The following is a 17,062-nucleotide window of genomic DNA, read 5'->3' as shown; positions in this document are numbered from 1 at the left end:
AGGCTCAGCAGCCATGGCCCACGGGCCCAGCCGCTCTGCGGCATGTGGGATCTTCCCGGACCGGGGCACAAAACTGTGTCCCCTGCATCGGCAGGCGGACTCTCAACCACTGCGCCACCAGGGAAGCCCGGAATTCCTTTCTTTAGTACTCTTAAGTTTATTAAGGTATTGATTTCACTGGTACATGTTTTCAGCAGATTGTCGATACAATAGAGAACGAGAACAGGGGATTCACGTTGCACAAGGTGAAGGTGAGGAGGAGGAGGAGGAAGAAGCAGAAGATGAGGCAGTCAGTGGAGCGTCATTATCTAGTCATCGGAGCAGTCTGGTTGATGAGACGCCTGAAGATGCTGAATTTGAACAGAAGATCAGCAGACTTATGGCTGCAAAACAGAAACTTAGACAGTTACAAGATCTTGTTGCATTGGTGCAGGTAAATGCTGCTTGTATTTTTAAAAAAAAGTGTCAAATGGACAGTCTTGTAAAATTTATGTGTTTGATAATTATGTTGGTATAAGTATACTAGTACACATTTAATGAGTTCTAACTATATACCAGGTTTAAATGCTTAGCACTTTACATGCCATATTATCAGAGATAAGCAAACTTTTTCTAAGGGTGACTTAGTAAATATTTTAGGCTTTGTGGGCTATACAGTTTCTGTCACAACTACTCAGTGCAAAAGCAGTGATAGACAGTATGCAAACAGATGAGCATGGCTGTGTACCAGTATAACTATTATAAAAACAGGTTTGTTTTTTTGCTGGAGACCCCAGTTCTATATCACATAGAACTTGGTAACATCTCAGTGAGGCAGATACACAGATTAAAGGTGTTAGTTGACCAGAGTTATACCATTGTCAGAGCCAGAGTTGAGACTGACATTCTGGCTGAGATCTTAACTCACTTGATGTAGAAGAAAAACCATATTGTCTTATTCAGTAAGGCCAAACAAGTAAAGTTGGAACTATTAGTTGTAAATTTTAAAAAGCCATTTGAATGTATGAACGTGAAATTATGTAACAATTCACACTTGTATATTGACTGATGTGGTCCAGAGGCTTTTTGCAGTTTATTAGACTAGGTATAAAACTTTCTAAGAATGATTGAACTTTTTAAAATCATTCCTTTTCATCTGTTTTTTTATATATATATATATATATATATATATATATATATATATATATTCTTAGTAACATAATCACTATAAAAATATCTTTAAGAGAGACTTCCTAAAGTATTGAAATTTATATGATTTTTGGAAGCCAAAAAACTTCTGGTAAAATTAATGAGTGATTTGTCTTCATTTAGGTTTGCTTAGCTTGTGTTAGGTTGAAAAAAATGAAGTATAGAACATTAAAATTAACCACACTAATGTATAGAAAAACAATTTTTTTGTGAATGAAAAAGATTAAATTGTTATTCACAACTTCTTTTGGAATGCTACTTATTTTGAGTAACTCAAGTGAAAGATGAATGTGCTCCCATTTTTAAATAAAGGAAACACTACTAGTAAATTCCCTTTGAGCCTTCATTCATAATCCCATTCTCCTTCACAGATGCTACTGTGCATGTTTTATATATATATATATATATATACAGTAAATACAGTTCTTTTTTAGCTGCAATATAGTTTTCTGTACTATCAGTGGACCTTAGTTTAGTTAATCTAACATCCTATTGATGTTTACTTTTGTTGTTTCCAGTTTTTCACTATTTAGAAACAACAATCCAATGAACATTCTTTCACAAGCTTTGTGATGCATTTGTGTTTTTCAAGAGCAGATATGAAGAAGTGGAATTGCTTTGTCAGAGTTTATGCACTTTTTTTTTTTTTTTTTTTTTTTTGCGGTACGTGGGCCTCTCACTGCTGTGGCCACTCCCGCTGCGGAGCACAGGCTCCGGACGCGCAGGCTCAGCGGCCATGGCTCATTGGCCCAGCCGCTTCATGGCATGTGGGATCTTCCCGGACCGGGGCACGAACCCGTGTCCCCTGCATCGGCAGGCGGACTCTCAATCACTGCGCCACCAGGGAAGCCCTGCACATTTTAAATTTAATGGACACTGCTTAATTGCTCTCCAGAATGACTATATTAATTGATATCTAAGCAGTGGTGGATGAATCCATTTCCTTATACCCTTGATTACATTTTATTTTATTGAGATACCATATAGCTTGTTTAACCATTACTGGAATTGGCTTTTGGCTTTTTCTAAGGTTTTCCTATTGTAAGAAGGGGTGTTGAAGGGAAGAAGGAGCATAAACACATGTATACAAACAAACACATACAGGTTTATGTACACATGTATATATTTTTGCTTATATATTCAAAGTATATCTGTAGACAGATACCTAAACTGGTAACACTGGTTACCTATGGAGAATGGAATTGGGGAAAGGGATAGAAAGGAGATTTTTCTAAACATCTTTTTTACTATTTGAACTTTGATCGTATGACAGTAGTACCATTTGAAAAAATTAAGACAGCTTCTAAAGCAAATAATAATATAGGTTGTGCTATCTTGAACATCATTGTACTTGCTAATTACTTTCTCATTTTTTCTTTATGACTCCTCTCCTCAGATGTATTGCCCGAGTGGGAATAATAGATCAGAAATGATGAATAACTTGGTGGCTTATAGATGAATCAGCTTAATTTCAGGCTTATGTTGAATGCAGCTCTTTTGCTTTAGTGAGTGTTCTAAGACCTGAAATAACATGTATGAAAAATGAGAAAACTGCAATACAGAGGGATTAAGGGTCCTCATTCTGAGAGCTATTTAAAAAAAAATGATCCAAACTCCCCAAGTTTTTATATGTTTAAGATTGATACATTTTACTTATTTTATTAAGGGTAGTCTTCTTTTGCTTGTGCCCTTACTTGTATCCTTTCCCAAGAGACTCAGGAGAAGGTTTAAACAGTTATATAGTTATCATGATTGTATAAAACTATTATTACTCTTCTTGATTAGATTAGCTTAGACAATTTATATGGCCCTTATGTGGTTCCTTAGTCTGTGATGCAGCATGTGTTGAAACAATAATTCTTTAGTCAGTTACTTTTAGCTTCGGAGTTTATATCATTTCAGTTCAGACACTCTCATGTGACAATCTGAAACTTTATGTAGTTTTTTTTTTTCATACTTTGGTTTTTCCACTTTTTTATTGTGGGAAAATGCCTCATGATCCAGCTTCTCTGTTTTTGAGTCCCAACTCAGTTTCTTTTTAATCTTACCATTTTAGTAATAAATCAGGTTAGCTTTTAGATTGATGAGAAGACCAGAATAACACCATGTCTATAAGCTTAAAATCGATTAGACAGTTTTACAATCAAAGTTAGCTTTAACTCTCTATTTCCAAAGGTTAAAGTTTCAGTTGATTTCTGCAGAGAAAGCATGAGTAAATATAAAGTATACAATATTAATTTTTTTTTTTTTTTTTTTTGGCGGTACATGGGCCTGTCACTGTTGTGGCTTCTCCCGTTGCGGAGCACAGGCTCCGGACGCGCAGGCTCAGCGGCCATGGCTCACGGGCCTAGCCGCTCTGCGGCATGTGGGATCTCCCGGACCGGGGCACGAACCCGTGTCCCCTGCATCGGCAGGTGGACTCTCAACCGCTGCACCACCAGGGAAGCCCAATATTAAATGTTTTTAAGAAAATGTCATAGGTTACCTCCAATCCTCCATTTTTTTTTAATAAGATTTTTAAAAAATAAATTTATATATTTTTGGCTGCGTCGGGTCTTCGTTGCTTCATGCAGGATTTTTCTAGTTGTGGTGAGCGGGGGCTACTCTTCATTGCAGTGCGCTGGCTTCTCATCGTGGTGGCTTCTCTTGTTGCAGAGCACGGGCTTTAGGTGCGCGGGCTTCAGTAGTTGTGGCATGCGGGCTCAGTAATTGTGGCTCACGGGCTCTAGAGCGCAGGCTCAGTAGTTGTGGTGCATGGGCTTAGTTGCTGCGTGGCATGTGGGATCTTCCCGGACCAGGGATTGAACCCGTGTCCCCTGCATTGGCAGACGGATTATTAACCAGTGCGCTGCCAGCCCAGTCCTCCATTTTAATAAGCACATTGATTTCAACAGAAGATACGTATCTACTGTTAGGAAGATATGAACTTTTGTTGTTTTTCCAGTAGTTACAGATTTGAGGTGGTACATTCTCATTCGTTTTTGTATTGTGAGCCATTGGTACTTGTTTGGCAAACTAAAGACCAAAGTGAGGAAATGGAAAGCTTTTTAAGTGAACAAGTGGTAATAGACATTGGTTGTTAAATTGTTAATGTAAAAGTCATATCTGAAGAAAAAGTATCTAATATCAAGAGTTCCAAGCTCCAATGATATATTTTGTATCTTTTTCATATTCTCTAGAAAGCTCTTCTTTGATTTTAGAATCTGGTCAAGGAAAGAAAAGGCAAACTAGTACTTGCCATTGCTGGGTAATTGGCAACTCAAATTATTAATGTACTGTTTTTAGTTTTAGTACTTTATTTCCTGCCATTGGTAGAGGATGAATTTCATTGCTCAAAATCATATGCTTTCCCTACTGCTTTAAATTTTATGTTAATTTTACAACCTAGTTCTATTTACTAAGGTATGAATTGGATAATGTCTTTAGATATCAAGATTGTTTTAATATAATGATGCTGTTTTAGGATGATGATACAGCAGATCAAGGAGTTATCTCTGCCAATACCTCAAATTTGGATGATTTCTACCCAGCAGAAGAAGACACCAAACAAAATGCAAATAACACTAGAGGAAATAGCAATAAAACACAGAAAGATGCTGGAGTAAATGAAAAGGCAAGGTATGTTAAGCTTCTGGCTTTCAGGTCATAAAAGTTTAGTGCCTATTAGAGAGAAGGTACTCCGCTAGGTACTGTATTACATCGTGCTTAATGCTATTATCAGATTTACTGGAGTCCACAAATATAATGTCAATTTAATTATAGAGAGAAATTTTATGAGGCTAAACTACAGCAGCAACAGAGAGAGCTCAAACAATTGCAGGAAGAAAGAAAGAAACTGATTGAGATTCAAGAGAAAATTCAAGCATTGCAAAAGGCATGTCCTGACCTACAGGTAATTAGGAAATTTCTTTCTTTCTGTTTGTCTGAAGAAAGATATTTAAAATCTTAATGTCAACTGAAAGTACTCTTTGTCCTTTTTTAGTGCTAATTTGATAGATTTATATCTTAATTTTATGATTAATGTAATGGATGGACAAATGAAATGTGTTAAGGATGTACATTTATACTGTGAAAGGTAGCACATAGGAATTGACTCTAATTATTCCCATTCTTTCACTTGTTGGGCCGGCTGGCTGTGGATTCAGAACATGAGTATTTATAAGTATGTATTATATTAAAATATTCTGGTTTGAAGTTGGCAGTTAAGGGACTAACATTTCCATTTTTTACTGGCCTAAAATTACATAATAAAGCTGTTAAGCCATCATGAGTTTTTTAGGGAAATTAAAATATTGTTTTTGTAGTTTGAATATTAAATGTATATATGCTTATTAAATAGTACCCTATGCATGGGTTTTTGAGTTGAACAGAGAATGTGCAGTCTTTGACCATGTCAGGTAATCAGGAGGAGGGTTAATATGGGAGGGGAATATCAATTCTTTTTTGAGATTTTTCCTACACTTTATTGGTTAGCTCTATTCTTCAGTCAGGTTTTGTTTTCAAAGAAAGGGAAACATATCAAGTGATATTCCTAATATAACTTTATTTTCTAGACACTTACCTTTTCTACTTTATCTAATCCTTTTTTTCTCATTCCCAATCTAACTAATGTGCAGAGGAATATATGTCGGAGTTGGGTTGAGTATGTGAAATTTTCCACAGTAACATTTTATCCCTCATGTCTCTGTTGTTTCGGAGGGTTGGTTACTACTGTTCAACTTTAGTGTGTGTTTTCATCTTTGTTTGCTTATGTCAGATTTTCTTTAGATCATGATGGCAATTGAAATCTGGTGGTAATAAATTAAATATGATACTAGAGCCCTAGAGAAGCAGTGAAATAATTGTTTTTACGAAATTAACATATAATTGCTTTAATTCCTCATAATAGTTTTAATTCTTTTTTAGCTGTCAGCCACTAGTGCAGGTAATTGTCCCACAAAAAAATATATGCCAGCTGTTACTTCAACCCCAACTGTTAATGAAAATGAAGCCAGTACAAGCAGATCTGCTTTTGAACCTGATGATCCTTCAGTGGTAGATAATGAGGTATGTTGTACCTTGTTCCTGAGTCTTAAGGAAGAAAACTGAATATCTGTGAAACATGTTTTTAAATGTAGCCTATCATGTGTCTTTTAGTTGTGGGAAGAAATAATTTTTTCCAAAAAGTAATTAAGTTTGTATATTTTCAAAATAGCCTTGCCCTTTATTAGCAAATATTTGGCAGAATTATATGTAAGGGTTAGTTATAGTAAATAGTAATCATTTCAATTAGAAAAACCTGTCCTTTGGCATTTTATTTATATGGGATTTATAGAAAACATTGTAACTTTCTTCTAATAGTTGATAAAGTATACTTGGGTGCTACCTGTTTTCATAAAGAATTAATGATTGCCTAATTTTTTCTTATTACTAAAATATCATTTTGGCCTTCTTGGGTGTCTCAGTGTAAAAAGGATAGAGTGAGAATAGAAATATTTGTTGGTATTGACAACAGTATTAGGCTGTTTTTCTTTAAGGCTAAAACAAGTCCCGATATTTACACCAACTTGCCTTAATTTTTAAAATAACAGTTGTGGTCAGAAATGCGAAGACACGAAATGTTAAGGGAAGAGCTGCGACAGAGAAGAAAGCAGCTTGAAGCTTTGATGGCTGAACATCAGAGGAGGCAAGGTCTGGCTGAAACTACATCTCCAGTGGCTGTTTCACTGAGAAGTGATGGGTCTGAGAACCTGTGTACGCCTCAACAGAGTAGAACAGAAAAGTAAGAGAGCTGTTTAAATCATTTTTTAAAATATCACCTATTTACGGCCTATAGGGTAGGCAGCCTCATTTCCCCTCTGCATCATAGCACAAATCTGCTGTTGCAGTGAGACTTGTGTTTTAAGCATCACCTTTGTGACTCAGTTTGACTAAATCCAGCTACTTTCTGTTCTAACTTCTCACAGCATCAGCTTTCTCTCTTTTTAAAAAATTTACAAAAATTACCAAGATACTTGCTCAAATGGTGATACAGATTTTCTTGAGTATATAAGCCTTATTTTCTTAGTTAAGTTTAAAGTTTATAAAAAAGAAAATGCTTGATACTTTGTAGTGCTTTTCTATCAGGCCAGAAATAAGTGGGTTTTTTTTAACTTAAATTGAGTGTCTGCTATTTGTAAATTTCCTAAGAATTTGAAAACATTTTATTGTATAAAACATTCAGTTTTTAGGATTTATGTTTGAAATTTCCATATTTAGAATATTTCTAAAAGAATTGGTCATTTGTAAGATCAGTTAATTACTTATCTTTATAGTAGTATTCAGATCTAAAATTTTGAAATCCAAATTTGTTATGACCTAATTTTTTGGTATCAGATGGCATTTCTGTAACATTGCACTAAACCTTACTCTCTTTCGTACTCATAAAAGAACTATTCCTGTTCTTGGAGTGCCAATATGAATTTTATTGATCAAACTATATCTTCAATATTTTATTGTGTTCTGTGTACCACACATCTATACTTTAAAAAAGTTCTTTATATTGTTTTGTTAAACATCTAGGTTTGAGAACCATGGGTCTAGAATTGTGCTTTCCAGTACGGCAGCCACTAAATATAGGTGGCTATTTAAAGTTAAATAAAATTAAAAATTCATTTTCTCTGTCACACCAGCCACATTTTAGGTGCTCATTGGTTATGTGTATTTAATGGCTACTCTATTGGACAGCACAGATATGGATTATTACTACTATTGCAGAAAGTTCTACTGGATAACTCTAATCTAGAAAACTGTGACTCAAGGAAAAGTTGAAAGTTGAGAGGGGTTTAGTTTAGGAATAAGTTCCAGGGGATATGATTACTAGTTTAATTTATATGAAGAATTGTTTTCTGGAAGGTAGCGTAAACAGATTATAACAGCAGTTGGAGAGTACCACCCATCTCATAGTTACTATGACTAAATGAAATTTTATATACACACATATGCATATACATATACATATATATATATATACATATATACATACACTTTTTTGGTGCAGTGATATATATATATATATATATATATATATTTTTTTTTTTTTTGGTACAGTGTCTGGTACATAATAGGCGGTAAAGTATTTAGCTCATCTCCAGAATGATCTCATGTGTTTTGTCTCTTAATCTCTAGAACAATGGCAACTTGGGGAGGTTCTACCCAGTGTGCACTAGATGAAGAAGGAGATGAAGATGGTTACCTTTCTGAAGCAGTTCGGACAGATGAAGACGAGGAGGAGGAGGAGCAAGACGCCGGCTCCCATGATAGCTTTTCCGTGTGTCCTCCTAGCAGCGCAAATCATAACTCCTATAATGTAAAGGAAACTAAAAATAGGTTAGCTTTTCCGTGTGTCCTCCTAGCAGCGCAAATCATAACTCCTATCATGTAAAGGAAACTAAAATAGGTTAGCTTTTCCGTGTGTCCTCCTAGCAGCGCAAATCATAACTCCTATAATGTAAAGGAAACTAAAAAGAGGTTAGCTTTTCCGTGTGTCCTCCTAGCCATGCAAATCATAACTCCTATAATGTAAAGGAAACTAAAAATAGGTTAGTTTTGCTGTTTTAATTTTTTGCTTGATTTTAAGAGTCTCAGGTCTTTCTGACTCCAAGCAGTTCTTCAGTTCTCTGAACCAACTGTGTGTCCTACAATGTAATTTAATTCCACCACTAACTACTTGGAGTCAGAGCAGAGCCCATAGGTTAAGAGGCTCAGTCCCACAAGAGTGCCTCACTTTATTTTTTTTTTTTTTGCGGTACGCGGGCCTCTCACTGTTGTGGCCTCTCCCGTTGCGGAGCACAGGCTCTGGACGCGCAGGCTCAGCGGCCATGGCTCACGGGCCCAGCCGCTCCGTGGCATGTGGGATCTCCCCGGATCGGGGCACGAACCCGTGTCCCTTGCATCGGCAGGCGGACTCTCAACCACTGCGCCACCAGGGAAGCCCTCCCTATTTTTAATATTTATTTATTTGGTTGCACTGGGTCTTAATTGCGGCAGGTGGGCTCCTTAGTTGCAGCTCGCCAGCTCCTTAGTTGCGGTACGTGGGCCCCTTAGTTGTGGCATGTGAACTCTTAGTTGCTGCATGCATGTGGGGCCTAGTTCCCTGACCAGTGATCGAACCAGGCCCCCTGCATTGGGAGTGTGGAGTCTTAACCACTGTGCCACCAGGGAAGTCCCATAACTGTTTTCATTTTGAAGAATACAGAATTATATAGACACTTCTCGGTAAAACATAAATGAAAAAAGGTTCGAAAGGAATGAAAAATGATAGTGTACAAGACTAGAAATCCAGAATTTTTCTCATTCTATTTTCCATACATTTTAAGTCCTGTGAAGAGAATACAGACGTATGGACCCAGGGTATCAAGGTTTATTGCCAGATTTTAAAAACCAAATAATTACATAAGATGACCTAATGCTTTAAATCTTGTGTTAGGTGGAAGAACAATCGCCCTTTTTCAGCAGATGGAAATTATCGTCCTTTAGCCAGGACAAGACAACAGAATATCAGCATGCAGCGTCAGGAAAACCTTCGTTGGGTGTCAGAACTCTCTTATGTAGAAGAGAAAGAACAGTGGCAAGAACAAATCAATCAGCTAAAGAAACAACTTGATTTCAGTGTCAATATTTGTCAGACTTTGATGCAAGACCAGCAGGTAAAGTAGAATTTTTTTATCTTGTTTTTGAAGCAGTACACGTTTTTCTCATGTCATCAGCAACTATTCTGAAAATTTTCTTTCCACAGACTCTGTCTTGTCTGCTACAAACTCTTCTCACGGGCCCTTACAGTGTTATGCCCAGCAATGTTGCATCTCCTCAAGTACACCTTATAATGCACCAGTTGAACCAGTGCTATACCCAGCTAACATGGCAACAGAATAATGTACAAAGGTAATCTGTTTCTTAGAAGTAGTGAGAGTGTATAGTAAGTGCTAAAACTGAGCAAGAGTTTTACAGTTACCTTCTGGGAGAAAAGGGCCTGAACCAAATATCATTTTTGAATATTCTGACACTTGGGAATTTTATAAGCAGAGATATTGCTCAATGTTCCTTTTTAATACCGTAGACCTGACTTTAAAAAAAAATTTTATAGTACTCAACTTTACACTTACCTTAGGTAGGTTGTATGGTGTGTAAATCATACCTCAGTAAAGCTGTAAACAATATAAACAATGAGTTGTAATTATGCCTACTATCTGTTAGAAGTGCTAATAAGCACAGTTCTTCTTGCAAAGGCGAAGTTACTGAACTAAGCATGCAGGACAAGCAGATATTTGTTGTAAACATCAGAGCAGTCAGTTTGTTCCACATACTGTTGAATCATGTCTTACATATATTCTTTCTGGATGTACTTTACATAGATGGTAATACAACTGATCTTTAAATTACTGACTCCTTAAATTTTTACAGGTTGAAGCAAATGCTAAACGAACTTATGCGCCAACAAAATCATCCAGAAAAACCTGGAAGCAAGGAAAGAGTCAGTAGTGCATCACACCCTCCTTCTCCCAGTTTATTTTGTCCTTTCAGCTTTCCAGCACAGCCTGTAAATCTGTTCAACCTACCGGGGTTTACTAATTTTTCATCATTTGCACCAGGTAAGTGGCTGAAAACTTAAATGAAAAAACTTAAATGAAAATAAATAAATGCAGAGTGTTTGAGAATAACATTTGTCTGTTGCATGGATTTTTATCAGTCCCTTTTGGAGTGGTAGGAAATGTTGGCAAAGAAAGTTATAAACTCTTTTCTACATTGATTCTTTATAGTGAACTCTTAAACTGAATGTGGTTGCTAATGAAATTAAGTAAATTATGAATGATTGCTTAGTCTTTTACCTTTGAATTATTCAACAAGTATTTATCAAGGAGAAAGGGAATTAACCTGTCTATTGGCTGCTGTACATCAGGCACTGTGTAAAATATTAGGAGAGAAGAGGTGAATAAGGCAACGCTCTTGTAGAGGAGCTTTGTGTCTTGGTAGGGAGATATATACCACTAGAGTAAAGGTGTTTGGCTTAGGCTTATATTTACTTTTACTTAGTTTAGGCTTTTATTGAGACTTTTTCTGTACCTGTCATGTGCCAGGCACTATATAAATGACTGGGATTCAAAGATGTTAAGCCTGATGCTTTAAGGAATTTAGAGTCTAGCGAAGAAGCCAAGAATGTTAATAAATGCTTAGTGCTTTGCCATGGGTGCTGTAGCAGTGGTGCAGATGAGGTGAATGACCTGCTTTTCCTTGGGGCAAGAGATTATCAGCAAATCTCTTTTTTCCTAGAGAAAGTGATATTAAAGCTAAAGAATGAATATAATTTTTTTCCAGGGAGATTAGAAGGGAAAGGACTTTCTGATTAATGGAACCACTTAGAGTTACAAAGCAGTGGAACAGTATATTACTTAGGGAATTTAGAGGTCATGAAGTATGGCTAGTGTTTAGGGCCATGACAGGGGAAGTAGTAGTTGATGTGGCTGGTGAGCAGTGGAGGCCTTTGTGCTGTGCAAAGAAGCTTAGACTTTCTGCTGCTTACTAGAGGGGCCATTGGAGGATTTTGAGCAGAGGAATAGCATGAGGTTTATATTTTAAAAAGATTACACTAGTGATAGTGTTGATTGAGATTGGAGGGAAGGTGCTAAGGGTATAGATGGTGACTGGAAGGCAATTGCAGTAATAGCAGGGAAGGAATGACAGCTTGACCTAAGGCATCGGCAGTAGCGGTAAAGAAAAAGGAGTAATTTTAAAGACATTCTGGAGGTAGAATGATCAGTTAGGTGAGGTGAGTCATGAAGGGAGAGGAATTGAAGGTGTTTGCCAGAGAATATAGGAAGAGGAAAAGGGTTGGGAGGGCTTTGTGAATATAAATATCCACAGATACAGCGTATTTTCTTAACAGGATTATAAAAGCAATGGCCGTTAAACAACTTAACAAGGTTTTTAGTTCTTAGGTGTGGATTAATATTGGCAGCAGACTTTTTAAAAAATTAATTAATTAATTAATTTATTGCCTGTATTGGGTCTTCGTTACAGCTTGCAGGCTTTCTCTAGTTGCGGCGAGCGGGGGCTGCTCTTTGTTGCAGTGCACAGGCTTCTCATTGTGGTGGCTTCTCTTGTGGTGCAGCACAGGCTCTAGGCATGCAGGCTTCAGTACTTTTGGCACACGGGCTCAGTAGTTGTGGCTCATGGGCTCTAGAGCGCAGACTCAGTAGTTGCAGCACACGGGCTTAGTTGCTCCGCGGCATGTGGGATCTTCTCAGACCGGGGCTCGAACCTGTGTCCCCTGCATTGGCAAGCAGATTCTTAACCACTGTGCCTCCAGGGAAGTCCCAGCAGGCGTTGTTTGAGTAGGCATTTAAGAAACAAATAATGTAAGAAATTGCACATGCAGTTCCTTTTTGTCATAATATGCCTTATACCCATGCCAACCCTGTACGAAGACTGTTCATTCTTCACAGTCAATCTAGTTCAGTTTTGTGAAACCCTCCCTGATCCCCTTCTCCCACAAGTTTTAAGTAGCCATTTGTAAATACCTCTGATACAGCAATATATATTAAGTATGTGATTATATTTTACTTCCCATGTAGAGTGTAAAGAACCTAAGCTTTGGAGCCATGCAGACCCGAGATCTAACCTGCTCTTTCATTTACTAGGCATTTGATCTCTAAACCTATTTTCTCACTAGTAAAATGAATATAATACCTATTTCACAGTGTTGTTTTGAGCATTAAATGAAGTAACATGTAACGTGCCTACAGTGGAGTCTTGTACCCAGTAATACTCTGATAAATATCAAGCATTATTTTTGCTAACTTTTAGGTCTTAAGGGGTTGGGGATCAGTATTTATCTTTGAATCACCAATGCTGAAAACATAGCAGACTGAGTTGTAAAACAGTGATTGAGTAAATGAGTGTTACTTTATTTTAATCACAAATTTTTCTTTTGGTGGATTTGAATGGCATATTTAATTAAAACTATTTTTTAATTTCATTTTAAGGCTAAAGGTGCTTCTTTATTGTTGTCTTACCCATTGTTTTTATTTATTAGGTATGAATTTCAGCCCTTTATTTCCTTCTAATTTTGGAGATTTTTCTCAAAATATTTCTGCACCCACTGAACAGCAGCAACCATTAGCCCAGAATCTTTCAGGGAGAACAGAATACATGGCTTTTCCAAAACCTTTTGAAAGTAGTTCTTCTGTTGGAGCAGAAAAACAAAGGTACTTGATTGTAAACATAATCCATTATTTGCTTAAACATCACTTTGTGATTACATCTAATTTTCTGTAATTTGAGAATGTAATTAGGGAGGATGTTTGTGATTGTCTGACTTGATAGTGTTGGGAATATGAAGTTTTGACATCTTGCCAGGTGTCACTCAGGTGTATACCTGCTGCTAACCCTTGTACAAGAGCAGTTCAGAGTTTTGATCAGGGTGTCCCGTGAGGTTCATTTTGGAAGGATATGACCTAACCCATAGAGTGTCTTTGGCCTTGATTTGATATCTGTCTTTAAGGTTATACCAGTTCACTGTTCATTGATGTAGAAATAGAAACTAATATTAACTGCTGGAGGATAGTTGTTACAAAGTGATGGCTCCTTTGTTTGATTCATGGCCCCTGATTAGAGTAAGTTCCTAAGGCCCATCCAAATGTAATATTGAGTACTATTAGGTTATAAAAACAACTTTTGTCAAGGAAGTTTTAGCAATACATAGTCAGGATTCCTTTTTCTCTCTGTTTCTAACATTTATTATTATTATTATTATTATTTTTTGCGGTACGCGGGCCTCTCACTGTTGTGGCCTCTCCCGCTGCGGAGCACAGGCTCCGGACGCACAGGCTTAGCGGCCATGGCCCACGGGCCCAGCCGCTCTGCAGCACGTGGGATCCTCCCAGACCGGGGCACGAACCCACGTCCCCTGCATCGGCAGGCGGACTCTCAACCACTGCGCCACCAGGGAAGCCCACATTTATTATTTTTTAATATGATAATCTTCCCAATTATAATTTTGACCCAAATAGTGTGTGAAAGACTCATTGGATTGGCTCAGGTTAATCATTCTTTAAAGCATTTTTATGACTTGATAAATAATGTTTTTAATGATTGTTTTAATCCAGAAAATGATTTTGATAGCCTGCTGGTAAAACGATTATAGCCTTTTTATTGTTGTTATTTACTTCAGAAAAACTTTTTAAAAGGAGGAAAAATCAGAGGTCAGTTGAGCCTAATACTTGTTCTGTCAGAAGTATCTCTATGATTTTGTTTTTCCTATCCCTTTATAAATATATAGGTCACATTACTTCTCCCTTTAGTTAGGTGTGTGGGCATGTCTCAGCCTCTTAAATTAGCATTTTGACAGTTTAATTGTTAAATCATGAACATTTTGGTTTTGTTCTTTACTTAATTAACCAAAAATTCTTAGAATTCAACTTGGTGTTCACCTCCAGGAATCCTGTGGTAGACCTCCCTGACCTTGCCTGACTCCTTTTCTTATCTGCACTAACCTTTTTTTCCTACTAAATCTTGTGTTACTCTGTGAAAGTATTCTATTGTCAGAGCCTAAAACAGTGTTTAGTGTTCAATTGACATTGAGAAATGGTGGTTGAATGAATCTCCATCACAAGCAATAAAAATTTATTCAAAGCTTTAGTGAATGGTCTTCCTATTGGAAGGTCCCTACTTCATTATTATCTATAGTTTATATGTAATTGGTAGTAAAAAAAAAAAAAAAAAGATGCATCTGAGTATTATTATTTTAGATATTAGACCTACTTCAGATTGGACCTCATCTCTTTCCAAAATTTCAGCTATTATAGGTTCCCTGAATTAAATGGCTGGAGATAACAAAGAGGTCAGATAAAACATTGTAGTTGTTAGCTCGGGTCAGAAAACTTTTCCTATAAAGGACTACGTAGTAAATATTGCAGGCCATAGTGTCTGTCATAACCATTTATCTCTGCCATTTTTGCACAGAAGCATTTATAAACAATATGTAAACAGATAAGTTGCTGTGTTCCAAGAACACTTGATTTATGGACAGTGAAATTTGAATTTTATGTAATTTTCATGTCTCATAAACTATATTTCTCCTTTTAATTTTTGTTCAACGATTTAAGAATATAAAGATCATTCATAGCTCTCAGGCCATACAAAAAAACAGGCAGCAAGCTGAATTTGGCATGTAAACTGTAGGTTTGTTAATCTTTGTCTTGAATTAATCCCTATAGATCAATGTCTCCCAAATTATACTCTTAGGAACTCTGTTGTCCATGTCAGGTTCTGTAATAAAAAGTTTCAGACAGCATGTTCACTATGTTCCCTTCGAAGACATTTATAAAACACATTGGCATATTGAAAGTTCTGAGAAGTACCGCAGACCTGTTTAACTTTGTTTTGCGTATTTTTTCCCAGATTTAGATAACCAGTGAATACCTATTAATATATTAAGGGATGCCAAAGTTTAGCAGATAAAATTTGGAAAATGACACTAAGCTAACAGAGCTAAATAAGACTTAATGTGCAGAGAAATAAATTACTAGTTACATGGCCAGTTGTTTTCGCCAGATTCTGGTTATATTTGAACTGCTTTAGGTGACACAGATCCATGTACGTTTCCAAACTTTTTACTGTGGTTCTCTTTCAGTTGTTTCTTTAAGTTTTTTGTTTTTTCCTTGTATGTCCCATCCTCCCTTGATCTTACCTTCCCACTCTTTCCATCATGAATGCTGGACCTTTGGTTTGGAAGTCTCACTAGTGAAAATGGTTTAGTGAGAAAGGTCTAAGATTAAAGTTTAAAGTAATTTAGTACCTTAGCCTGTGTAACATTTTCATTTTTAATGTGTATTTTGTGGGAATATTTTTATAGCCTGTTGACAATTTTTATTTACCTGAATCTACTAGTAGACTATATCTGGAGTTTTCAGTAGATATAGAAATATATCATTGTAATATATAAAAACTTATTTTCATTGGTAAGGAATCAAAAACAGCCCGAAGAGGAGGTGGAGAACAGTAGGACACCATGGTTATATGACCAAGAAGGTGAAGTAGAAAAACCATTTCTCAAGACTGGATGTGCAGTGTCTGTAAAGAAAACAACAAATAGTAATCACAAAAATCAATTAGATACCAGTAGGAGAAGACGCCAATTTGATGAAGAGTCGTTAGAAAGCTTTAGCAGTATGCCTGACCCAGTAGATCCAACAACAGTAACTAAAACATTCAAGTCAAGAAAAGCATCTGCACAGGCCAGCCTGGCATCTAAAGATAAAACTCCCAAATCAAAGAGTAAGAAGAGGCATTCTACTCAGCTGAAAAGCAGAGTTAAAAATATTGGTAAGTACTGAAATTTGTTGACTTGATCAGCATAAATGTTGGTATGCTTACTCTCACAGGTTGGCGTGTATCATTTCGGTGTGGCTGTTGAGGAGGCACTGTTGTAGACCCACCTGAGCAAAGTCATTTTCAGTTACCTTTGAGAACTTTTTAAATAAAATTTATCAAATAGGGTTTAATGGTGTAGCTATTTTAAAACATGGCATTTATTCTTTTTTGTGCTTCTTAAAACTTCTTACTACGTATGTGGTTCCTATGAGCTCGGAACTTTTACTGTTCTCTTGTTTAATATTATGTGCAAGACCTCGTTGGTGACTTCTGGCTAGATCCGCGATGGATTCATTTAAAGAAATGCAGGCCTGTGACTACACTGCAGTCTTTGGATATCATGTAGGTGAAGTCACTTTTAGAACAAGTTTGCTCTTAGTCCTTCAGGAACTGAACCTTAGTTAATAGGAGAAAACATTAATCCATATTTTATTGAATCTTGTCATTGAGTATAATATCAAAGTTCTCTTTATAGTGTTCACTGAAT

The 17,062-nt window shown here is 36.6% G+C and overlaps 1 protein-coding gene across 1 annotated transcript in view; it reads left to right on the top strand.

Annotated features, from left to right (window-relative positions):
• The window catches only part of PCM1 (pericentriolar material 1), an 88,540-nt gene that overhangs the window by 34,241 nt on the left and 37,237 nt on the right, over positions 1–17,062 (top strand). The window contains exons 14-24 of the mRNA XM_027122677.1: positions 198–433; positions 4,652–4,806; positions 4,951–5,080; positions 6,094–6,234; positions 6,759–6,949; positions 8,335–8,535; positions 9,635–9,854; positions 9,944–10,089; positions 10,609–10,796; positions 13,238–13,409; positions 16,169–16,527. Coding sequence (XP_026978478.1) covers positions 198–433; positions 4,652–4,806; positions 4,951–5,080; positions 6,094–6,234; positions 6,759–6,949; positions 8,335–8,535; positions 9,635–9,854; positions 9,944–10,089; positions 10,609–10,796; positions 13,238–13,409; positions 16,169–16,527 — 2,139 coding nt within the window. The remainder of the gene's footprint in view (positions 1–197; positions 434–4,651; positions 4,807–4,950; positions 5,081–6,093; positions 6,235–6,758; positions 6,950–8,334; positions 8,536–9,634; positions 9,855–9,943; positions 10,090–10,608; positions 10,797–13,237; positions 13,410–16,168; positions 16,528–17,062) is intronic.

This window comes from Aethalodelphis obliquidens, unplaced genomic scaffold, assembly GCF_003676395.1.
Source record: "Aethalodelphis obliquidens isolate GAN/ISIS:26980383/991018 unplaced genomic scaffold, ASM367639v1 scaffold25, whole genome shotgun sequence".
Classification (NCBI taxonomy): domain Eukaryota; kingdom Metazoa; phylum Chordata; class Mammalia; order Artiodactyla; family Delphinidae; genus Aethalodelphis; species Aethalodelphis obliquidens.
Note: the sequence above shows the minus strand (reverse complement) of the source record. Positions and strands in the feature narration are given on the sequence as shown.